Below are 26,296 nucleotides of genomic sequence, written 5' to 3' on the forward strand. Positions count from 1 at the left end.
TATTTAAATTATTTCCACAATTCCTGACATTTAATCCTAGTAAATATTCCCTTTCTTAGGTCAGTTAGGATCACCACTTTATTTTAAGAATGTGAAATGTCAGAATAATAGTAGAGAGAATGATTTATTTCAGCTTTTATTTATTATTTATTTATTTTATTTCTTTCATCACATTCCCAGTGGGTCAGAAGTTTACATACACTCAATTAGTATTTGCTTACGTTGCCTTTAAATTGTTTGACTTGGGTCAAACGTTTCGGGTAGCCTTCCACAAGCTTCCCACAATAAGTTGGGTGAATTTTGGCCCATTCCTCCTGACAGAGCTGGTGTAACTGAGTCAGGTTTGTAGGCCTTATTGCTCGCACAAGCTTTTTCAGTTCTGCCCACAAATCTTCTATAGGATTGAGGTCAGGGCTTTGTGATGGCCACTCCAATACCTCAACTTTGTCCTTAAGCCATTTTGCCACAACTTTGGAAGTATGCTTGGGGTCATTGTCTATTTGCGACCAAGTTTTAACTTCCTGACTGATGTCTTGAGATGTTGCTTCAATATACCCACATAATGTTCCTTCCACATGATGCCATCTATTTTGTGAAGTGCACCAGTCCCTCAAGGAGCAAAGCTCCCCCACAACATGCTGCCAGCTGCCACCCCCGAGCTTCACGGTTGGAATGGTGTTCTTCGGCTTGCAAGCCTCCCCCTTTTTCCTCCAAACATAGTGATGGTCATTATGGCCAAACAGTTCTATTTTTGTTTCATCACACCAGAGGACATTTCTCCAAAAAGTATGATCTTTGTCCCCATGTGCAGTTGCAAACCGTAGTCTGTTTTTTTTAATGCCGGTGCAGTGGCTGGAGCAGTGGCTTCTTCCTTGCTGGGCGGCCTTTCAGGTTATGTCGATATAGGACTCGTTTGACTGTTTCTTCCAGCATCTTCACAAGGTCCTTTTCTGTTGTTCTGAGATTGATTTGCACTTTTTGCACCAACGTACGTTCATCTCTAGGAGACAGAACGCGTCTCTTTCCTGAGCGGTATGACGATTGCGTAGTCCCATGGTGTTTATAATTGCATACTATTGTTTGTACAGATGAACACGGTACCTTCAGGCATTTGGAAATTGCTCCCAAGGATGAACCAGACTTGTGGTCTACTTTTTTTTCTGAGGTCTCGGCTGATTTCTTTTTATTTTCCCATGATGCCAAGCAAAGAGGCACTGAGTTCCACAGGTACACCTCCAATTGACTCAAATGATGTCAATTAGCCTATCAGAAGCTTCTAAAGCCATGACATCATTTTCTGGAATTTTCCAATCTGTTTAAAGGCACAGTCAACTTAGTGTATGTAAACTTCTGACCCACTGGAATTGTGATACAGTGAATTATAAGTGAAAAAATATGTCTGTAAACAATTGTTGGAAAATTTACTTGTGTCATGCACAAAGTAGATGTCCTAAGCGACTTGCCAAAAGTATAGTTTTTGAACAAGAAATTTGTTGAGTGGTTGAAAAAACGAGTTTTAATGACTCCAACCTAAGTGTATGTAAACTTCCGACTTCAACTGTATACTACCACGGGTGAAACCATGTCTTTGTCTAATGCAGCTGTATTGACTGTCTGGGAAGAAAAAACTTGGTTTTAGCTTTCCCAGTGTCCATTGAGTTCGTACTCTAATAATATAACCTAACATAAGGAAGTTACTTTTAGCTGTGTAGCCTATATAAAAAAACATTAAACTACTGTATTAACAGCTACTGCAATATACATTAGTAAATAGGTATAAGTTGAATACATAGACAGACTTGCACTTCTAGGGTACTAAACCTGCACATTAGTATGTGATTTGGTAGACAACACTGGGGAGTTTTTGCCATTTGATGAGTTCATTGGTAAATTTCAGGTAAATTTTACTCAGAGAGAATATTTGAAGGTTTGCAAAGCAATTCCACTTCCTTTACTAGAACTCATTAAGAACACTTTGTTATATTATGAGGTTGTTCTCTCTTTTCTAAGTTTACAAATTAATGACTTGAATCTTTTGGATAAAAAATGCTACAATAAGTGGATACAATTGGAATTTAATTAAATAATTTTTGGTGATTATAATTCAATATATTGCTATGGAAGTGACCAACCCATGCTATGGTCAAAAGCGACTACCTTTTACATTACTTGTCCAGTTATCCCAAAAGTTAAAGAAACGTATTTTAAAATATTTTCTTCCATCTACCATGGACACAAAAGATAACATTTTGACAAAATGCCTTGTGTTTTTTGTTCTTCTGATTCAGAATCTATACAGCATTTATTTTTTTCATGCCGCCATTCTAGTAAACTATGGATTGAAATTCATGAAATGTTGTGTATAAATTCTCCAGAATTACCTATGTTTACTTTTGATGATGTTAAATGGCATTATAAGCTTATCCTTGTAATTCCAATCATAACTATTTCATTAAGATTATTATTCTCTTGGCCAAATATTATATTCACAAATCTAAACGGGGTGGAAAAATTCTTTATTTTGTAGTTTTTGTCATTGAACTGTTACAATTTCATAAATCCCTCAAACTTGTGAAACTCAAAAAGTTGGAAAATTATTAGAAGTCATGTCTTTGAATGTCTGTTAATGTCTCGTTGCCTTGTCACATATGAATTATGAATTCTTTTTTTTTTTTTTTTTTTTTTTTGGGGGGGGGGTTGTTTGGTGTTCTATTATTTCATTTTTCCATTTATATTCGCAGGAATGTCCCTGTATTGATGATGTGTGATATTGTTATTATTGTTCCAATAAACATTTTAAAAAATTATAATAATCTAGTTTGCTATAGAAAGTCCAACCCTAGATCTCGCGTGATTTCATGTTTGCTGAATCGTCCAATCACTGTGCTCGACTGAGTAACGTGTATCTCCGAGTTCAGAGGGTAATGGTTGGATGAAGATGGCTGTCGGCAAACGGAGGTGTTGGCAGTAAGCGAAATGGCTCACAGAACTAGACTCGTGTTTAGCCATCATTACTAGACTTGAAATGCAGAGCTATATGCATTTCTGATAATTATTATATTTTGACATTTTTGTCGAGGAGGGCTGCATAATGGTGCACGTGTACGAGTTCATGTGGCGGGTTTTGCATGTCCTTCTCCACATTCATAGAACGTTTATCACTTTGTTCCGAATCCGTCTTCGCAATTGGAATGGGCAGCTATGGTCACGAGCCTTAGCGGCGCTTCTTGTGCCGATAGCTCTCTCGTTTCCCAAACAGAAAAAGCTCGTTCCTGCACCCGGTAAACTCGTTGGTCGTCGGTATCGCTGGGGGGCGGATGGGAAATCCCTGGAGAAGCTGCCTGACCATATCGGCTTGTTGATAGCGGAAGAAGAGCCGAGATACACAGACATTGCCAACCTTGTCGTGTGGTGCATGGCAGTCGGCATATCTTATATCAGTGTGTACGATAATCACGGTAAGATATCATTTGATTATAAAATGTGTTCATTATTTTTATTCACACCAGGAAGTGCTAAATACAACACCAGCAGACAGTCACGTGCCAGCTACCTCTGTTTGTGTATTCAGATTTAGCAAGTCGTGAATTGTTCTATTTTGGTGCTTAGTTATCTTTGATAACTTATCTACATTCTTTTCCTGATAGTAAATGGCTTTATCCGGCCTAATTCCCTTTCAGAAGTCTACAACAACCCACTTCTTCCATATATGCTTAGTAATGTATCATTCCATAGATGATTTTAGACAGAGGAGCCTCAATAGGCTTTCAAGGTTTGCCCAATGGCTTTTTCACCTAATTCGTTATTTGACCCTACAGGGAATTGTCTTAACACACACACACACACACACTCACACACTGTATTGCTATTCCTGTTTCACCACAGCCACTCCTACTGGGTCATAGGCTAGTTGTTGTAAAATATTTTGAATCTTTCTTGATGGCCGTCTAAGTGTTTGGTGGTGTGGCACTGTTCCTCAATGTCTGCTGACTTATGTCATCAGTCTCTCACAGCCAAATCTGGTATATGACACATTATTTGCCCCTAATGACTAGCCTTACTTGCTATATCATGATGTTAATTTCAGATCTCAGCTCTAAAATAATTATTTCTCTCATCTCTCTCATTTTTCTTGTTTCAAAGTTGTTGAGATTGGGTGTAACCCCCCCCATATGATATAGGCTATTGGATTGCTCACATATCCCTTTTTGGTTCCCAGGTGTGTTCAGGAGGAACAACTCCAGGCTGATGGAGGAGATCCTGAAGCAGCAGCAGGAGCTCCTGGGTCTGGAAGGCTCCAAGCAGCACTCTGTAGAGTTCCTCAGCAATGGCACTGACAAACAGGACCATCAAGGTGAGACACCAGGGGCCGTATGTGTCAAGCTTCCCAGATTATGAGTGCTGGTCTAAAGAGCTGTGCCCTATACTACGTATTTTGTTTAAGGAGTTAGTGAGGTAACTTTGAACTCAGGACAACCGGTACCACGAAAGTAGCTCACATTTTAGCCAGGTACATTTTTAAGGCAACAAATCCTTAAACACTAACCTGCTCCCGGGCAGGCTAAGGGGCTTTTCTCATTAATGAAAGTTGGAGAGGCAGTGTTACAGTACACTTCTCAATTCACATTCGCAACGGAACATCATGTGCCGCGAGATCGTTCGGCTCTTGGCAACGGGCATTTACTGCAAATATCCCAATGAAATATCCCAGTATAGCCACTAGCCAGCGTGCTTCGACTATGCAAGCGTCTTTTCATCTTTAACCATATTACACGTTTGAAAAATGGATACAAACCACATTACGCTCTTGAATAATGCAACGATTCACAAACGTGCAGACCATAAAGGTTACATTTCTTCGTCTGTAGGCTACACCTATTATATTTTAGTCTCAAGACAAAGCACAGAGTTGCTAACAGCATGTCTTCATCAAGCAACATTAGCCTATCAAAAATGAACAATTAAGCCTACAACCCCTCTCATATCAGTTTAAAAGTACTGTAGGCCTACCATAGAACATAAGTCAGGCATCATTTTTTTCATCAATATGGAAATCATTTAGCCTACATGTGATAAAAGAAATTGTGACTGAAACGTGGTTATCATAGACATTACCTGTCAAAAGTTTGGACACACCTACATATTACAGGATTTTTCTTTATTTTTACTATTTTCTATATTGTAGAATAATAGTGAAATAGATCAAAACTCTGAAATAAGATGGAATCATGTAGTAACCAAAAAAGTGTTTAACAAATTCTTCAAAGTAGCCACCCTTTGCCTTGATGACAGCTTTGCACACTCTTGGCATTCTCTCAACCAACTTTGAGATAGTCACCTGGAATGCATTTCAAGTAACAGGTGTGCCTTGTTAAAAGTTAATTTGTGGAATTTCTTTCCTTAATGTGTTTGAGCCAACCAGTTGTGCTGTGACAAGGTAGGGGTGGTATACAAAAAATAGCCCCATTTGGTAAAATACCAAATCCATATTATGGCAAGATCAGCTCAAATAAGCAAAGAGAAAAGGCAGTCCTTTAAGACATTGTCGTAACGTTGTATTGATTAGCCAGCCGTGACTGGGAGACCCATAGTTGGCCCGGCGTCGCCCGGGTTAGGGGAGGGTTTGGCCGGCAGGGATGTCCTTGTCCCATCGTGCGCTAGCGACTCCTGTGGCGGACCGGGCACAGTGCACGCTGACACGGTTGCCAGATGCACAGTGTTTCCTCCGACACATTGGTGCGGCTGGCTTCCGGGTTAAGTGGGCATTGTGTCAAGAAGCAGTGCGGTTGTGTTTCGGAGGACGCACAGCTCTCCACCTTTGCCTCTCCTGAGTCTGTACGGGAGTTACAGAGATGAGACAAGACTGTAACTACCAATTGTATACCATGAAATTGGCGAGAAAACGGGGTAAAATAAATCTAATTTAAAAGTAAAAATTCAACCAGAGAGTTCCCTTAGATCATGAGAAAAGGCTGCACTTGCACTTGAGTCATTCCCACGGTGAATGGCTAAGCCCGCTACGCTATGAAACCACACACTATTGCAGAAACTTTGATATTACCGGACGCAATTGATATGGTGAAAACAATGTGTTGGGAGGCACAGAAACTCGATTCAATACCTTTGTCAGATAGCACTGTGAAACTTAAGAATTGATGCTATGGCTAGCAATATCAAGAGGAAACTGACAATGGTGGAACAAACTCCCTCACGATGCCAGGACAGCGGAGTCTATCACCACCTTCCGGAGACACCTGAAACCCCACCTCTTTCAGGAATACCTAGGATAGGATAAAGTAATCCTTCTCACCCCCCTTAAAAGATTTAGATGCACTATTGTAAAGTGGCTGTTCCACTGGATGTCTTAAGGTGAACGCACCAATTTGTAAGTCGCTCTGGATAAGAGCGTCTGCTAAATGACTTAAATGTAAATGTAATGTAAATGACTGAACGACTCAAACTCCCCATCTTATGCTCTCCAAATGGACACTAGCTGTGAGGGCCGTGCATTGACTTTTATTTGCTGCTTCGTCGAATGGTGGGCTTTTGCACAGATGAGGCGACATCTGTCACGGGATGCTGGGCAGGCCTCTGCAATGTAGTTATGAATGTGTCTCCCTCTGCCATATGAACGCATAGTATGATACACCCACTGAACTATAATGGATACACCGAGAGCAATTGGCGGCAAAAGAGCTGAGCGCAGAACTCTGAGATATGTAGCAGGTAACATCACGCACGCCTGTTTGCAAAACTGTGGAGATAAGGGCTGACCCCATTTAGTCAATTGTTTAGTCAATAGGCTGTTGGTCGACTGATATTTCTTTAGTCGAGCAGCAGCAAAAAAATATTTAATAATCATGGTGTACAAGACAACTGTCTGATTCACACCTGTTTGAGTGGACTGATCCATTGTGGAGGCAAGTTCCTTGCAGACAGGCCATGCGTAACCAACGGGATTTATAGGATATACATTTCTATCAGGATATTTTCTATCTGCGATGCTGCAATGTTTTTATTTGTTGGCTTTATGTAGGCTATTTTTACTTATATGCAATGGCAATAGAAGTTACTTTCAGATTTGTCATTTTCATTTAGATAGTGTTGATTAACCACATGACATAGATTTTTAGATAAGAAGACTTTATTATATATGAAATTAAACTGTTCCACAAAAATGTGCATATGAAAATCATAACTGGCACGCAGATAAGTAGAAATGGTATAGTAATTTGGCACTCCAAATGCAAAAGGATACCGACCGCTGGTGTAGCCTTTTACCGGCAAAATCAGGAGCATATTGGCAGAATATGTGAAGGCCAGCAGCAGAGGGAGGAGGAGGGTCGGGAACAGGTTTTTGTTCTTCTGGTTAGGCTATATTGATCTCTGGCTCCCTCTTTAGTCATTTGTGTCTTAATGTTTTTATCGGGGTGCTTAAAACCTCTTAAGGTCTTAGATTTTTTCAATTTTTGCCAAAAATGACACCCAAATGTGCCTGTTGCTCAGAACCTGAAGCAAGGAGATATGCAGATTCTTGATACCATTTGCAAGGAAACACTTTGAAGTTTGTGGAAATGTGAAATTAATGTAGGATAATATAACACATTAGATCTGGTAAAAGATAACACAAACCAAAAAATGTTTTTTTTTCTTTTCATCTTTGAAATGCATGAGAAAGGCCATACATTGCGTTAGGATCCAAGATGGCAGCAGCGTGTGTGCAAAGTTTAAGACTGATCCAGTGAAGAATTACGTCACAACACAATATTTTGTATGAAGTCTGCCAGGAGCTTGCCCAACTGTGCTGAATTGGTCAATTTATACATTTAAGTACATACAGTTGAAGTCGGAAGCTTACATACACCTTAGCCAAATCCATTTAAACTCAGTTTTTCACAATTCTTGACATTTAATCCTAGTAAAAATTCCATCTTATGTAAGTTAGGATCACCACTTCTTTTTTAAGAATGTGAATTGTCAATAATTAGTAGAGAATTATTTATTTCAGCTTTTATTTTTTTTTCTTTCACATTCCCAGTGGATCAGAAGTTTACATGCTACCAAATACTAATCGAGTGTATTGCCTTTAAATTTTTCAACTTGGGTCAAATGTTTCAGGCAGCCTTCCACAAGCTTCCCACAATAAGTTGGGTGAATTTTGTTCCATTCCTCCTGACAGAGCTGGTGTAACTGAGTCGGGTTTGTAGGCCTCCTTGATCGCACACACTTTTCCAGTTCTGCCCACAAATTTTCAATAGGATTGAGGTCAGGGCTTTGTGATGGCCACTCCAATACCTTGACTTTGTTGTCCTTAAGCCATTTTTCCACAACTTTGGAAGTATGCTTGGGGTCATTGTCCACTTAGAAGACCCATTTGCAACCAAGCTTTAAATTCCTGACTGATGTCTTGAGATGTTGCTTCAATATATCCACATAATGTTCCTTCCTCATGATGCTGTCTATTTTGTGAAGTGCACCAGTCCCTCCTGCAGCAAAGCACCCCAACAACATGATGCTGCCACCCCCGTGCTTCACGGTTGGGATGGTGTTCTTCGGCTTGCAAGCCTCCCCCTTTTTCCTCCAAACATATTATGGCCAAACAGTTCTATTTTTGTTTCATCAGACCAGAGGATATTTCTCCAAAAAGTACGATCTTTGTACCCATGTGCAGTTGCAAACCGTAGTCTGGATTTTTTTATTACGGTTTTGGAGCAGTGGCTTCTTCCTTGGTGAGTGGCCTTTCAGGTTATGTTGATATAGGACTCGTTTTACTATGGATATAGATACTTTTGTACCTGTTTCCTCCAGCATCTTCACAATGTCCTTTGCTGCTGTTCTGGGATTGATTTGTACTTTTCACACCAGTACATTCATCTCTAGGAGACAGAACGCGTCTCCTTCCTGAGCGGTATGATGGCTGCATGATCCCATGGTGTTTATACTTGCGTACTATTGTTTGAACAGATTAACGTGGTACCTTCAGGCTTTTGAAATTACTCCAAAGGATGAATCAGACTTGTGGAGGTCTACAAAAATAAATCTGAGGTCTTGGCTGATTTCTTTTGATTTTCCCATGATGTCAAGCAAAGAGGCACTGAGTTTGAAGGTAGGCCTTGAAATACAGTGGGGCAAAAAAAGTATTTAGTCAGCCACCAATTGTGCAAGTTCTCCCACTTAAAAAGATGAGGCCTGTAATTTCCATAGGTACACTTCAACTATGACAGACAAAATGAAGATACAAATCCAGAAAATTACATAGTAGGATTTTTAATGAATTTATTTGCCAATTATGGTGGAAAATAAGTATTTGGTCAATAACAAAAGTTTATCTCAATACTTTGTTATATACCCTTTGTTGGCAATGACAGAGGTCAAACATTTTCTGTAAGTCTTCACACACTGTTGCTGGTATTTTGGCCCATTCCTCCATGCAGATCTCCTCTAGAGCAGTGATGTTTTGGGGCTGTTGCTGAGCAACATGGACTTTCAACTCCCTCCAAAGATTTTCTATGGGGTTGAGATCTGGAGACTGGCTAGGCCACTCCAGAACCTTGTAATGCTTCTTATGGAGCCACTCCTTCGTTGCCCGGGCAGTGTGTTTGGGATCATTGTCATGCTGAAAGACCCAGCCGCGTTTCATCTTCAATGCCCTTGCTGATGGAAGGAGGTTTTCACTCAAAATCTCACAATACATGGCCCCATTCATTCTTTCCTTTACACGGATCAGTCGTCCTGGTCCCTTTGCAGAAAAACATCCCCAAAGCATGATGTTTCCACCCCCATGCTTCACAGTAGGTATGGTGTTCTTTGGATGCAACTCAGCATTCTTTGTCCTCCAAACACGACGAGGTGAGTTTTTACCAAAAAGTTATATTTTGCTTTCATCTGACCATATGACATTCTCCCAATCTTCTGGATCATCCAAATGCTCTCTAGCAAACTTCAGACGGGCCTGGACATGTACTGGCTTAAGCAGGGGGACACGTCTGGCACTGCAGGATTTGAGTCCCTGGCGGCGTAGTGTGTTACTGAAGGTAGGCTTTGTTACTTTGGTCCCAGCTCTCTGCAGGTCATTCACTAGGTCCCCCCGTATGGTTCTGGGATTTTTGCTCACCGTTCTTGTGATCATTTTGACCCCACAGGGTGAGATCTAGCGTGGAGCCCCAGATCGAAGGGAGATTATCAGTGGTCTTGTATGTCTTCCATTTCCTAATAATTGCTCCCACAGTTGATTTCTTCAAACCAAGCTGCTTACCTATTGCAGATTCAGTCTTCCCAGCCTGGTGCAGGTCTACAATTTTGTTTCTGGTGTCCTTTGACAGGTCTTTGGTCTTGGCCATAGTGGAGTTTGGAGTGTGACTGTTTGAGGTTGTGGACAGGTGTCTTTTATACTGATAACAAGTTCAAACAGGTGCCATTAATACAGGCAACGAGTGGAGGACAGAGGAGCCTCTTAAAGAAGAAGTTACAGGTCTGTGATAGCCAGAAAGCCATAATTTGCAAATAAATTCATAAAAAATCCTACAATGTGATTTTCAGGATTTTTTTTCTCATTTTGTCTATCATAGTTGAAGTGTACCTATGATGAAAATTACAGGCCTCTCATCTTTTTAAGTGGGAGAACTTGCACAATTGGTGGCTGACTAAATACTTTTTTGCCCCACTGTACTTTTATTTTGAAGGCAATCCGCAAATTCCAAGAATAGTGAAAATGACTGCAGTTTCTTCTGATCATTGTTTTCAGGCTGGTTGTATTGGTGCTACCAATATAAAGCTAATATAATGCTTTATTATTGTAAGCACATCGTTCGTGGCCGGTGTTTGCTTGTTTGCAGTCTTTTTTTTGTACAGCTTTGACAGTGCTGATAATAGTGGTGGCGCTTGGCTTGCACGTGCAAATTCAGAACCCACAACATTCTATAATTAAAACTGTTATATGACGTGTCAAGTTAAAAGCTTATTTAACGTGTCCAATAGTATTATTGTCAAATAGTGCTTTTTGACGTATCTTTTTTGACACGCAAAAACCCAAACAGCGTTCCATAGTATACATGTCGTGACGCTAATAGCAGTGACGCTAATACTGTGTAACTCCAGTAGGGCAACATCTGAACAATAGCACAGTTCGTAACGTTAGTGTGTACCGGTGCTCGACCAGTCACGAAAGCCAACATCACCCACGACAGAGAACGGTTGATTGTCAAGGGAAATTAATTCCATTATCTTGGCTTTAATGGATTTCTCCTTTGAGTTGTCTTGCTGAAATGTTCTTACTCTTTCAAATGACTGCTCGACTTGTTGACTGTTCGATCCACACAGTAGACGTTGTGGGCTAGGTTAGGAATGCTGAGTTGCAGGTGTAGCGCAACGTTTTACGTGGCGTCATTCATTACGTCATCTACCTATGTTATATACGTGTGCACGTCAACTTTCAGTTTTTCACATCGCCGTTAAACTAAGACATCGGGTCAATACCGATGTTAGTATTTTTAGCTATTATTGTCAGATTCCGATATGTTCACCGATTTAAAAAAAAAATATATATATATATAAAAATATATATATATATATATATCGTGCATCCCTAGTTTAAATAGTAATTTTAAAATGCCTATCACATTACACATTTAGTAATGACAAAATGCATTTGAAACGTCACGCACACCAACTTGTGTGTGACTATTTTGGATGACATTATTTTATTGACAGGAGTGGCGGGAGGAAAGGAGCTTATGCATTGATAAGCACATAGACTGCATTAATGATATGTAATAAATGAAGGACATCACTTCATCAAGCCTATTTAACACCATAGCCTGAAAAAACGGGAAGGGCTACAACAGAGAAGCATTCAGAACTCTGCCATGTGTAGGCTATTTGGCTGTGAATAACCATTATGAATAAATAATCAATTCAATTCTATTGGATACAACTACACAAACACTTTGGGTCGATTTTAGATTGCAAGGCATCATTGGGAGTGCAATTTTCACAATTCATCACTTATTGAATGAAGTTTGAAACTGATTATTATTATAGTTATTTTTTTTAGATGGATTCCAGTTCCACCAGGCTTTTGTTTATATTTTCTGTGGCGTTTGTTTATTAAAGGGCATGTGGATTGCAGCCAGCCTGTATGGGATAATTTAAGATGCATTGTGTGGTTTTACCCTCCTTATGCTTTTGGCACTATACCTTTATCCCCTGAGCAAGTCAATCTGTTATGACATACAGTCAGAATTAGACCATATGGAGTTGTGCAGGAACACAACACAGAAGAATTCTCTTCACCAAAGGAAGTTGGGCGGCAGGTAGTCTAGCAAACGGAAAAGTTCTCAGCCAACTAGCTGAAAAATCTGTCAATGTGCCATTGAGCAAGACACTTAACCCTGTGGATAAGAGTGCATGCTAAAATGTAAAAAAATAAAAATAAAAATCCTGTTCAAATACCCTATAATTCACGTAAATAACATGAATTCTATGATCCTGTTCTTCATTGTGATTCCTGTTCTTGATTGTTTTGTAATCCAACAAATCACCTGTTTATGAATGCAATATTCAAGCGCAACAGCAGGATTGTGAAGCAGGATTTCCGAGTTACCACCCACTGACCTTTAGTCAGACACCTGACACATTTACATTGACACATTGATTGGTATTATTACTGTGAATGGGTGTGTGGTAGTGTTTGTGCCCGAGTACCGGTATTTGTGTTTTGTGGGGCTTATTATGACTGTGTTCCTGTGTGTCCGTGTGTCCACAGTGCTGTCGTGTCAGTCCGTGGTGAAGGTGCTGTCTCCAGACGATGGGAAGCTGAGAATCGTCCAGGCAGCACAGGAGCTGTGTAGAGCTGTGGAACAGATGGAGAAGACAGCCAAAGACATCAACGTCACTGTGCTTGACTCTCTACTCAGAGGTGAGGAGGAGGTCCCTCCCCCATGACCAGCAGGAGGACAGGACATGGTTCTCACTGTGGACAATACCTTTTATTTCATTGTTTTATCAGGTTAAACCCCACAGACATTCTATTGATCATAGACTGTAAATCTGTGCCATACTATTACAAGCTGGAGTGAAGCTTAGCTCACCAGCTCTCCTTTGGCATGATGTTCCGAATAGCAATTTCACGCTCAGCAAGGATGTAGGAAAGGGATTGAGTAAAGGTCAAGGAGCCCCCTGTTAGACTAGCCTTCCACAGTGTTTGATCAAAAGATGAAGGAAACATGAAGCACTGGGAGTCTGTGCCAGAGTGAGCTCTTCTCTCAGTGGGTTATTTTCCCTGATCCCTCTGCCCACCCCAGCTCTGCCCGTCATTAGTCCCTGGCTAAGACTGATCACCCTCGCCCGCTGTAAATTATGTCACGAGTACTTCAGTGGAACACATCCGTGTGTACTCACTCAGTAGAAGGTGATGGATGAGACCCATGGCAGGAATATGAACAAACTCATGAGAAAGATGGTCTCCAGACAGAATATAAACTACAGAGGATAGCAGAGTTCACTTCAGTGCAGTTAAGTCCAGCGTAGTGTACCGTGAAGTTATGGTGTGTTTACCTCAGGCCCAGTCAGTGCAGCTGCTCGTCAGTACAATCAGATGTCGGAGACCCGCTCGCTGTCAGGATCCAGGGGGGCACAGCGAAAGGGAGTCTCTAATCATCTCACTATCTAAGGGGCTTGGCAAGCTGCTGCTGCTGTTCTCTAAGCTGTGTTTACACAGTTCTAATTCTTTTGCCAAACTATTGGCAGAAGATCTGATTGATCAAAAGACCAATTAGTAGCAAAAATATCAGAATTGTGATGCCTGTGTAGATGCAGCCTAACATTCAAGAAGGAATTGAACTGTCATTTCAGATATCTAGGTTCTCTCAATCTTTTCAACAGTCCTTATGCTTTAGCAACCTCCTAAATATGTCAAAAAATAATAATTTCCTGATATTTTTCTTATCTTTCAGATAAAGGACAAACACTTCAAAACAAAATATCTGTTTTTCCATGTATGAATCTGTTATTCAATGCATTACTATGGACTAATATCAGTAAGGCCCAATTCATGGTTTGATCTAATGTTTTCTATATTTTTAAAGGTGTCCATTATATATATATATATATATATATATATATATATATATATTTTTACCCAACTACACACAATACCCCATAATGACAAAGTGAAAACATGTTTGCAAATGTGTTTTTTTAGTAGTTTTTTTAATACAGAAATATGGTCTCATTTACATAAGTATTCACACCCCTGAGTCAATACTTTGTAGAAGCGATTAGCGATTACAGCTGTGAGTCTTTCTGGGTATGTGCTCAAGAGCTTTCCACACCTGGATTGTATAATATTTCCCCATTTTATTGTTTTCTAAATTCTTCAAGCTCTGTCAAATTGGTCATTGATCGTTGCTAGACAACCATTTTCAAGTCAAAACTGTAAGTCGGCCACTCAGGAACATTCACTGTCTTCTTGGTAAGCAACTCCAGTGTAGATTTGGACTTGTTTTTGTTATGCTGAAAGGCGAATTCATCTACCAGTGTCTGGTGGAAATAGGTTTACTCCTGAACTTTTTTAGGCTTGACATAAAGGGGTTGAATACTTATTGACGACTCAAGACATTTCAGCTTTTCCTTTTTAATTAGTTTGTACAAATTTTGAAAAACAGAATTCCACTATGATATTATGTGTTATTGTGTTTAGGCCAGTTCCCAAAAAATCTCTCTATTTTTTTTTATTCAGGCTGTAACACAACAAAATGTGGAATAAGTCAAGTGGTGTGAATACTTTCTGAAGGCACTGTACACTGCCATTCATCAAGTCTTGTGAGGCTTGGGGGTGTCCTAGAGCAAAACAATCGACATGCTCTTGAGAGGCCAAACCGTTAGGACTCTTCAGACAGAAGTTGGCAGATCGGTGCTACCGACTTCAGATGAGTCCCGTGCGGCTTGTGTGTGTGTGTGGGGGGGGGGTCTTAGAGCAAAACAACTGACATGTTCGTGAGTCATCTTTCCATAGAGTGGTCATATTAGCTTGTCGGCCAAACCGTTCGGACGGTACAGCCATTTTCGGGAGAAGACAAACACTGCTGTAGCTCGGCCACCTTCCACCACGGAAGTCCGCCATGTAGAGAACTCGTTTGTCTAGCTTCAACAGGCAGATTTGGATGGGGATTTTGTTTATTATACTCGTTTGATTTCTTCGGGTCCACAAAAAATTACTCGAGGGGTTAAATGCTCCGCAGAGGGCACTTTTTTTTTTAGATTTCCATTGATTGTGTTTTTTATTGTCCTCTGTCCATGCTATCTCGGTTTGTGCAGAGTCGAAGACTACACCAGATCCTGACCTGGTTCTGAAGTTCGGCCCAGTAGAAAGCACCCTGGGGTTCCTGCCCTGGCACATAAGACTGACAGAGTTCATGTGAGTATTGCGTGTGTGCGTGTGTTAAATGAGGCTGCCGTACTCATGTGCAGAAGACATTCTGGGATAGTCGCTGCTCTGTAGAGCTGGACAGGAATGCCCCATTATAACCACTCGCTGTGTGTGTGGGAGACAGAGGAAGTGTGTGTGTGCTTATGCTTTACATCCGGAGTAGAATGGATATGGGCCTGTTGTGTTCATCTGTGCAGAATAACTGGTAATCCGGTCTCTGCTGCCTCACTTCCCGGCTTGAACGATTGGCAAGACTTTTAAAAATGCCTCTGTGCAACCCTGTATAAGTAATAGGGCTATTTTAAGGATCATGGAAATACTGAGTTAATGTTGCAGTTCAGCCTACATAAAATGTGTAATTAGACTTTACCAGATGATGATGCATCACTAACAATGCTATTTTTAGACGTCATTGTTTGGGAGTCATGAAGTTCAGTCCGAATGGCCCACGTTATTGAACTTTATCAGTTTTTACAAAGCAACATTTTATTTGACCGACTGTATTTGGAAGGACCTTTTTGGACTTTTACCTTCACTAGATGGCGGTATAGTACTGTAACTGCTTTGACGGTAGCTCAAGCAGCAGCTTTAGGTAATCACAGGAGATTTGTTTATGACAGCCGTCGTCAAGTACATAATTGTATTTACTGTGAGTCTTTACTAATGGTACATGACATTTCTGTTGATCCCTTATTGCTTGGTATCTATTTTAACAACATTATTTAGCATTATTATTTGTTAAAATGGCGCCCGGAAGAAATGGCAGCAGTTTTACGGGTGCTTCACCTAATACCTTTTTTGCACTATTGTTTAGAGCCTGTAAGTAAGCATTTCACTGTAAGTTCTACACCTGTTGTATTCGGCACACGTGACAAATACATTTTGATTTGAGATAAACTGCTGCCATCTGAAGTAGGCTATAGGTGTCTCACTAGTATACATCTCTGACATCCTCCCTCTCTCCTGCAGCTCCTTACCCTCCCACGTGGATGTCTCCTATGAGGACTTATTCAGCGCCCTTCAGCACTACGCCTCCTGTGAGCAGCGGCTGGGGAAGTGAGTGATTGGCCAGGCCCCCTTCAGAGGAAGGGGAACGACAGGGGTGGGGTAGGAGCTGCCCTTGCCCCTCCTCCTCCCGGGTCTCTGTTTACAGTGCAGGCGCTAGAGAACAAGCAGACAGCGTACCGCCACATCGAATCGCATCTCCACCACCACTCACTCACTGTTTTTCTGCTCATCTGGCTCGCCAGGCCACCTCTGTGAGGCATGCTGGGTAGTACGGGTCCTGCCAAGGTAGCGTCACGCACTGAACATCTACCCCCGCGTCAGTCGGATTAACGAGGAACCAACATCACCTGAAGGACATGGTTAGCAGTATGGTATAAATCTAGTTTAGCTTCGCTTCTCTCTCTGTTTGCTCTAGATCCTGCTGTGCCCCTGAGGTATGGCTGAGGATGACGTTCTGCTGCTCTGAAGGGTGTGATGTGTTGAGAGGGATGTGTGAGGCAAAATGTTTAGTGCTGAACAACATTCCTCCACATCGCTCATCAGGAGGTCTCTCTATCTCTGACTACGTGGGGGATCTCCTTGGGGGTTTGAATGGAAATTAACTTTATGTAAGTTTGCTTCAAATGTAGCGCTTGATCAATGTGGTACGAGAGGCTTTGGAACGAGAGCTCTGTAATCCATGACTATACTCTGCACATGATGTGAAGGATGCCCGACTACAATGGTTGTACTTTTAAGTCTTTATTCCAAGTTACTATTGGTGGACTGTATCTGCTTGTGTACGTGTGTGAAGCTCAGCCAGCATGTCACACTTAACCTACACTAAATCCAATCTTTGCAATCCAGTGGGAAGAAAGAGAAAGCAGTTGTCTGTATACAATGTGACCATCACTACTCTTTCTATTGCTCCGTCCATAACGTGAAGATGATTGCATATTGAACGTCCCCGTAAGAATCCGCAGTGCTGCCTCCGGTTGTTCATCCATGTGAAGATCGACTAACTCTTGTCTGAAAGTGTTGTTGGTCTGCTATTTCCTTATCTCATGAACTCTTTTTAAAACCCAGATTCAGTGTTTTCTTTCTCTCTGATTAGATGGCATACAGTAGTATTTTCACCATCATGCTAACTTTTAATACCAATGGGACCCAATCCTTCACTAGCTAAGGTGCCAGCGGTTGAGTTGTCATTGGAAGGTTTGATGGGTTGTTCCACATGGAGCCTGTCTGTTTAAATGATCAATAAATGTTACTGAAAACCCAATATATATATATACAGTACCTGCTTTGTTTGGATTGGATTTTTTTTTAAAGACAGGCTGACAATGTCTTGTGAATAATCCTCCTTTGAGATAAATGGAACGGATGTAAATGGTTGATTTTTATAGTTGTGTTGTATGACCTCATTTTCTGCATGTCCCCTCGCATGTAATGTGTTTGGTGAACAAGTGTTGTATCCCTAGTACTGTATGCACCAAGAGGTGTCAAGGGCCTGGTGGCTTTTAAACCTCAAATGATCAACCTTTGAACAATTGAAAGAGTCAAGCCATAGTCCCCTTGGATTTGTTAGCTGGAAGCCATGTGACTCGAGAGGGACTCCGATGCAGGTTTCTAGTCCTTCTCAATTGATATGCAGCAATCATCCAAATGCATGAAAGACGACACCATCATTCAAAGGGAAAGCAACTTGAAACGCTTCATAACTGTCTGAGGTGTGCAGGAGAGCTGCGTCTCCCTGGATGCTGTGTTTTTAGATCAAACACACTGGCCCACGCAGCTGAGAGTAGCCCCAACCACTACTGCTACTCCACTCCCTTTCAGATGCAGCACTTTACACCCCTAAACATCCCCTTCCAATTGAAGATGGTTGTGTTTTAGGGGGTTTGCGATGTCGGCTGTTTCTACATGATGTTTTCTATGCATTGCAAAATGTATTCAACCGTACTGCAAAAGGACTAGGGAAGGTCCCTGTTACCTACTGTCATCTGCATAGCTGTACTCTGTCACATACTTGCAGGTGCAGCAAAATTATTGTATTTTTTGCTACAGCAGTGCATTAATAATACCTAGTAATACACACAATTCAAAAATGTCATTAAATATCAGAATGGGCAATGTCAGAGTCCAGAATACATATATACTTAGTGTATAAGACATTATGAATACCTTCCTAATATTGAGTTGCACCCACTTTTTCCCCTCAGAACAGCCTCAAGTTGTTGGGGCCAAGGAGTGTTCCCCGGGGATGCTGGCCTATGTTGACTCCAATGTTTTCCACAGTGTCAAGTTGGTTGGATGTCCTTTGGATGGTGGACCATTCTTGATAGACACGGGAAAATGTTGTGACAAACCCAGCAGCGTTGCAGTTCTTGACACTCAAACCAGTTGGCCTGGCATACCTCATTCAAAGGCACTAAAATATTTTGTCTTGTCCATTCACCCTCTGAATGGCACACATACACAATCTGTGTCTCTGTCTCGAGGCTTAAAATCCTCATTTAGCCTGCCTCCTCCCCTTCATCTACACTGATTGAAGTGGATTTAACTGGTGACATCAGTAAGGGATCATGGCTTTCACCTGGTCAGCCTGTCATGGAAAGAGCAGGTGTTTCTAATGTTTTGTACCGATTCTGAGACATGCTTTCAATGAGTGACAGATCTATAACTCTCATTTCTATGTACACTTTGTTGGTCGCCCCAAAAGGTTGCATATTGCAGCTTTAAGAACCCTTGTTATTGCCATGACATCATGTCAAAGCTATGATTCCTTATTGATGTCCCTTGTTAAATCCACTTGAATCAGTGTAGATGAATGGGAGGAGACTGTTTTTAAAGAAGGATTTTTAAGCCTTGAGACTGGATTGTGTATGTGTTTCAGGAATGGATTGTGTATGTGTGCCATTCAGATGTTGAATGGTCAAGATGAAAATTGTAAGTGCCTTTGAATGGGGTACGGTAGTGCCAGGCACACCGGTTTGTGTCGAGGTGCAACACTGCTGGGGTTTTCATGCTTAAAAGGTTTTCCGTGTGTATGAATGGTCCACCACCCAAAGGACATCCAGCCAACTTCAAACAACTGTGGCAAGCATTGGTGTCAACATGGGCCAGCATCCCTGTGGAATGTAGAGGACCAGGTGGTAGGTGGTTAGTAAACAGTAATTAAAGTTCAGGGCAGGGTACTGGTTGGAGGCTGACTGTTTAACAGTCTGATGGCCTGGAGATAGAAGCTGTTTCTCAGTCTCTTGGTCACTGCTTTGATGCACCTTTGCTGTCTCCAAGTTGGTAGCAGGGTGAACAGGCCGTGGCTTGAGTGGCTGAGGACTTCTTGGCCTTCCTGTGACACCAGGTGCTGTAGACGTCCTGGAGGGCAGGCAGTGTGCCACCGATGATGGGTTGGGCTGACCACACCACCCTCTGGAGAGCCCTGCAGTTGCGGACGGTGCAATTGCCGTACCAGGCGGTGATACAGCCGGACAGGATGCTCTCCATTGTGCATCTGTAGAAGTTTGTGAGGGTCTTAGGGACCAAGCAACATTTCTTCAGCCTTCTGAGGTTGAAGAGGCACTGTTGTCTTCAGTGATGTGCATGCCGAGGGACATGACGCTTTTGACCCTCTCCACTGTAGCCCTGTCGATGGGGCCGTGCTCTCTCTGCTGTCTCCTGTAGTCCATGATCAGCTCCTTCATTTTGTTGACATTGAGGGTGAGTTTATTTTCCTGGCACCACTCTGCCAGGGCTCTCTGAGTTGTAGAAGTGCGTGGCCACGCAGTTATGGGTGAACAGGTAGTACAGAAGGGGGCTGAGCACACACCCCTGTGGTGCCCCCATGTTGAAGATCAGCATGGCGGAGATGTCGTTGCCTACCTTCACCACTTGGGAAGTCAGTAAGTCCAGGACCCAGGTGCACAGGGAGGGGTTCAGACCCAGGCCACTGAGCTTAGAGGGCACTATGGTGTTAAAGGCTGAGCTGTAGTTTATTAACCCCGTTCTTACATGGGTATTTCTCTTCTCCAGGTGGGATTGTACAGTGTAATGGCGATTGCGTCGTCCGTGGATCTGTCGGTGCGTTATGCGAATTGTAGCCGGTCTAGGTTGTTGCGTAAGGTGGCGGTGCAGCCTGGTCTCATAGACCAGACATAATATAGTAAATGTAAATCGGGGACGCTCAAATTTTACTGAATAAAAATATAAACGCAACATGTAAAGTGTTGGTCCCATTTTTCATGAGCTGAAATTAAAGAACACAAAATTGTCCATATGCACAAAAAGCTTATTTCTCTCAAATGTTGTGCAGAAATGTGTTTACAACCCTGTTAGTGAGTATTTTCTCCTTTGCCAAGATGCTACACCTGTCAGGTGGATGGATTATATCAGGAAGTTGATTAAACAGCATGATCATTACACAGGTGCTGGGGACAATAAAAGGACACTCTAAAATGTGCAGATTTGTCACACAACACAATGCCACAGATGTCTCAAGTTTTGAGGGTGTGGGCAATTGGCATGCTGACTGCAGGAATGTCCACCAAAGCTGTTGCCAGCGAATTGAACGTTAATTTCTATACCAAAAGCCCATCTGTGTGCTCGTCGTCCTCACCAGGGTCTTGACCAGACTGCAGTTCAACGTCGTAACCGGCTTCAGACGTTTGTGAGAATACCAGTTTTCGGGATGACTGATGGTCTGCCAAGTACCGCTCTAGCTCTGCCACCTTTCACCGCAGATGCGGGAAAAAACAAAGCAAAAAAACACATCTCTAGCTTAAATTGACAGATTTTGAGGGACTTCTTTGTTTTAACTTACATTGATGCAGCCGGTGCTCTTAGGGGGTCATGATGACAGAAGTGAGTGCTACGGTGCGATAGTCATTTAGTTCAGTTACCTTTGCTTTCGTGGGTACATGAACAATGGTGTACATCTTGAAGCAACTGGGGACAACCGACTGGGATATGGAAAGATTGAATTTGTCTTTAAACACTCCAGTCTGCTGGTCTGCACAAGCTCTGATGACGCAGCTTGGGAAGCCAAGCGGACAATATTCTCCTACCCATTCTAGAACCAACCTTCTGAAATATCGATGACTGCAGTAGTCGTGAGTGCTAGATTCACATTTGTTTGATTTTGTTACGCAATACCATTGTGGGGCCACTGAACAGAAAGAGTCTTATATGAGATGTTAACATAGTTTGTACAGTTATGATGTAGAGTCAGAACGACAAAAGCATATTTTCATTACTCTTTCATTCCCAATAACTGCTCTCTGGTTCTCCCTGCTGATTGATCAAGGGGATTCCAGAAAGTATTGGTGGCTCCCCGTATTCTGGCCTAGCAGCTAACTGTAAATAGAGCCGTGAAATGAAAACAATAATGGAGATGTGACCTTGTAGGAGGCTTGTACTTCATTTGTGAATGTTTATTTTCATTTTCAGTCTGGTGCAGGGGGAAATAACAGACAGACAGACGGTCTATTTGTAAACAGTGCCAAAGCCACTATGAGCTGGGGTAAGGGACGGTAGGGGTTTTCACATTTTCACACATTCATACACAGTTTCCTGTGTAGTGCTGAAATAACCACGGCAACCACATTGTTAATCTGTGTATGATTGTAAAACCGTTTTTCTTGATCCAGAAAAATGATCTTGAAACAAATGACCTGTGTACCTATTTTAAATGAAGATGGAACATTAAAAGGAAAACTGATTATAAACTGAACTGCTGTTCTTATATGTTCACTTCTATAGTTTCATCCTCAGTTTCATCCTCAATGGCAACAGCATAGAGCGTTGGGCCAGTAACCGAAAGGTTGCTGGATCGAATCCCCGGGCTGACAAGGTAAAAATCTGTCATTCTGTCAGTTAACCCACTGTTCCTAGGCCGTCATTGTAAATAAGAATTTGTTCTTAACTTACTTGCCTAGTTAAATAAAAATAAAAAATAACATACCTTGGTCAACTACAATACACAGTATTCCTTTTTTAGGATCTGTGGCAGTCCCCCATTGTGACTTGATTCAGCATTGACAGTAAACTGCAGTAAATACCCATTGGGGTGAATTTGACAAATATCACAGGATGTTGGCACTATGAATAGTAACAGATCAATCGATTTAATAGAGCAAAGCCCAACCTCGGTGTCAGTAAATCTACATGAATTAGTCCCAGCACATCGATTCAGAATAAGGTCTTGAAGCCCAAGGCTAAATCATCATTTCGGATCCCTTTAAGAGCACACGAGCCTAGGTCAGGACACGTTGGGAAGACATAAACACATCCACAGACTTTGGTTGATTAAGACCCGCGAGTTGCCTGTTTTATTGATTTGAATGCTGTAGCCTGCTATATTTAGTGCAGACACTTGAGTTGCTATTTCTTTCCTTTCAGGGTGTTTGTCTGTAGCTGGGGAAGCCATGCTCCACTAACACACTCCAGCTAAGATGAATGTCCCCCTGATGCATCATTACACCACACCGGGTTTGAAATTGGAAATTGGGGTTGGCTACTGATACCCTTTCAGACAGAGCCACAATTATCTGACAGTGACTGATACATGTGTGTGCTTATTCCTCTAATAATGACATCTCTCTCGTGCGTGCTCTCTCTTGCAAAGGTTAGGATACATCTCAGCTTACGAAATCAACAACGACAACAAAACAGATCCTTCTAGCTGGCTGATTTGTCCTTGGCAGATTTGTTTTATTAATGCCTAGTTATCATGATTAATCTATGAGTACCTCGAGGGCTGCCTTGAGGAATGCTAAAGACAGGTGCTCAAAAGGATTGAGGCTACTTAATATGAACAGACAGCAGCATAGTACTACAACAACATGTTGAAATCAATGATCAGTCCTTGAACATGGACAAGGCTGCATGTGTGTAGAGTACATGCCACAAGAGAACCAATAGTGTGGGCAGGTACCAGCTATCTCTTGAGTAGTCCCTCCTGTATTGAAAGTGACCCTTGAGTAGAACAGACACAGAGACCAGAGAGAGAGGTTGCCTGTGCATCTGGCTGTGTTGTGTGTGTGTGTGTGGCAGAAATACTCCAGCTCTCCGCCTGATCATCAAATGTTTCCATGACAACTCCGATAGGTGAGAGCCTGAGTGTTGGTGCATGAAAATGTTTCCCAGCACCTTTTCAACTTCCAGCCGATGGATGATTAGAGCAGTGTCTGGAAACATGTAATTGTAACCCTAATTATTATCTATCACCTCCGAAGGACCCGTGGGTTCGATGATAACGAGTTGGGTTACAATCGAGTTCTTTTCTATAGTTTAATCCTTCCATGTAGCAGCAGCACAAACCTTAGTGGCACAACAAGTTACATCACTTCACTTCTCTGTCACACATCTCTCCTGTGATTCCTCCTCACACGCAGGTGAGTCTGGGAAGGATATTTTCCCGAATAATAGTCCCAACATAAAATCGCAATGACAATGCCATATAAAAGTCAAATACACATGACATATTTCTGATGATAAAATATATTACATTCCAAAACCATGTCTGCATAATTGTAGGAAGCAGCCGTTCCCAACATGTACCAACGAATGTAAATCAAGCACATCTGAATGATTAGATAATAATGTAATATGTAGCCTAATTAAAGTGTGTATTATCAGATAATAGCTGGAGTATTCTAACTGGTCTCAGACCAAACAGTTTGATGGATTCATTAGATCCACAGGTATATTGTTGGGAGCAACACGGGGCAACACATTGACAAGGTACATCCTTGACAGCATCTTTCTCTTGTTGTAATAACAGCTGCTATAGACCACCAAGTGATAACAGTCAGTATCTGGATAATGTATGAAATTCTTGATCATGTTTGTGATATCAACAGAGAGGTATATTTTCTGGGTGATTTAAATATTGACTGGCTTTCATCAAGCTGCCCACTCAAGAAAAAGTTTCAATCTGTAACCAGTGCCTGCAACCTGGTTCAGGTTATCAGTCAACCTACCAGGGTAGTTACAAACAGCACAGTAATTAAATCATCAACATGTATTGATCATATCTTTACTAATGCTGCAGAAATGTGCATTAAAGCAGTATCCTGATCCATTCAATGTAGTGATCACAATATAGTGGCCATATCCAGGAAAACTGAAGTTCCAAAGGCTTGGCATAATATAGTGTGTAAGAGGTCATACAATATGTTTTGTAGTGATTCCTATGTAAAGAATATTTTTTTGGTCTGTGGTGTGTAATGAGGAGCCAACAGATGCTGCACTTAACACATTTATGTAATTGCTTATTCCAGTTACTAATGAGCATTTACCCATTAAGAAAATGACTAAAAACTGTTAAATCCCTGTGGATTGATGAGGAATTGCATGGTTGAGAGGGATGAGGCAAAAGGAATAGCAAATAAGTCTGGCTGTACAACCGATGGGCAAACGTATTAAACATTTGAGAAATTATGTGAATAAACTGAATAAAAAGAAACTAGACTATGAAACAAAGATAAATTACAAATAATTATAGTAAAAAGCTTTGTGAAAAAAGGCAAACTCAGCTCCATCATTCATTGAATCAGATGGTTCATTCATCACAAAAACCGACTGATATTGTCAACTACTTTAATTATTTTTTCATTGGCAAGACTAGCAAATTTAGGCATGACATGCCAGCAACACACACTGACACTACACATCCAAGTATATCTGACCAAATTAAGAAATACAAAGCATTGTAATTTTGAATTCCGTAAAGTGAATGTGGAAGAGGTGAAAAAAGGATTGTTGTCTATAAACAATGACAAGCCTCCGGGATCTGACAACTTGGATGGAAAATTACTGAGGATAATAGCAGATGATATTGCCACTCCTATTTGCCATATTTTCAAATTAAGCCTACTAGAAAGTGTGCCCCCAGGCCTGGTGGGAAGCAAAAGTCATTCCTCTACCTAAGAATAGTAAAGCCCCCTTTAAACCCTCTCAAAATAGGGAGGCAAGACAACGAGGTTCTAGCTTCAGCACGTTTACTAGCCTAGTCTGCGTAAGTCATATATAGGTTACTGATACCCACAAGGGCCATCTGACTACATCTTCCCCTCACCAATGAACAAAAATTCAACATTCATAACCATTGAAGCATAACTGAAATGCAATTTGAAAACCAGTATTACTCACTTTAACATGCTACTTCACATCCTGAAGTATGAAAGCATTAAATTACACAGTCTGAACTCCTATGCATCAACTTAGGTACAGTCTCTTTTGCTGGGTATGGTCCTCAACAGTATGTATTATATTCACATAACATAGTCTTTCAGCCACTTTGGTGGCTTCACATCCCTTTTTGGGTGAGCTTGTGGCTCTGTGAGCATTCTCTCTTCTTCCCCCTCTTTTTGTGCATTGTCTGTGGCCTCCTCAGCCTGTGTGTCTGTTAGATCTGGAAGAGCTCTGTGTTTTGAGCCTGTGTCCACCACATAGGCACGTGGGGCATCCGCTTTCCTCAGCACTATTGCTAGTCCCCTGACTGTTTTTACAGCTCTCTCTGCCTCACAGTTACTCTGTGCATGGTAATGGTTACTGGTCACATGTGTGAAGTCATATTCTGCGGAAAAGGAGCTCACAGAAACCTGGGGGGCGTAATCTCCAACCAGGACCTCAGCAACCCCTTGCTTGGAAAAAATGAACTTTAATCCATTGATAACTCCAGCTGTGGTTATGGGTGTCTAATTTAATTGTTTAATTGGGGCCCTGGTGAGTGCGTCTGCTGTGATATGTTCCTTCTCTGGCACATACACCATCTTGTAGGTGAACCTCAGCAATCTAAGGCGGAAGCGCAGAACTCTGGGAGGCAAGTCGTACAGAGCTTTTGTCCCTAACAGAGCCAACAGTGGTTTGTGGTCAGTCTCT

General features: G+C 41.6%; 1 protein-coding gene across 1 annotated transcript; it reads left to right on the forward strand.

Annotated features, from left to right (window-relative positions):
* Positions 1-2,908: 2,908 nt before the first annotated feature.
* On the forward strand, positions 2,909-22,142 carry nus1 (NUS1 dehydrodolichyl diphosphate synthase subunit). The gene is made up of 5 exons (XM_029676806.2): positions 2,909-3,458; positions 4,220-4,354; positions 12,764-12,916; positions 15,316-15,415; positions 16,397-22,142. Exons 1-5 carry the CDS (start codon positions 3,092-3,094, stop codon positions 16,485-16,487), a joined length of 846 nt encoding a protein of 281 aa, XP_029532666.1. The 5' UTR covers positions 2,909-3,091; the 3' UTR covers positions 16,488-22,142.
* Positions 22,143-26,296: the final 4,154 nt, after the last annotated feature.

The sequence above is a fragment of the Oncorhynchus nerka genome, linkage group LG13 (assembly GCF_034236695.1).
Source record: "Oncorhynchus nerka isolate Pitt River linkage group LG13, Oner_Uvic_2.0, whole genome shotgun sequence".
NCBI classification, from domain to species: Eukaryota; Metazoa; Chordata; class Actinopteri; order Salmoniformes; family Salmonidae; genus Oncorhynchus; species Oncorhynchus nerka.

Excerpts from the sequence above, each read along its gene's own strand:
- nus1 (XM_029676806.2), top strand. The coding sequence starts at position 3,092 with ATGGTGCACGTGTACGAGTTCATGTGGCGGGTTTTGCATGTCCTTCTC. Across the intron at positions 3,459-4,219 it reads CAGTGTGTACGATAATCACG|GTGTGTTCAGGAGGAACAAC; the intron begins GTAAGATATCAT and ends TTTGGTTCCCAG. Across the intron at positions 12,917-15,315 it reads GCTTGACTCTCTACTCAGAG|AGTCGAAGACTACACCAGAT; the intron begins GTGAGGAGGAGG and ends CGGTTTGTGCAG.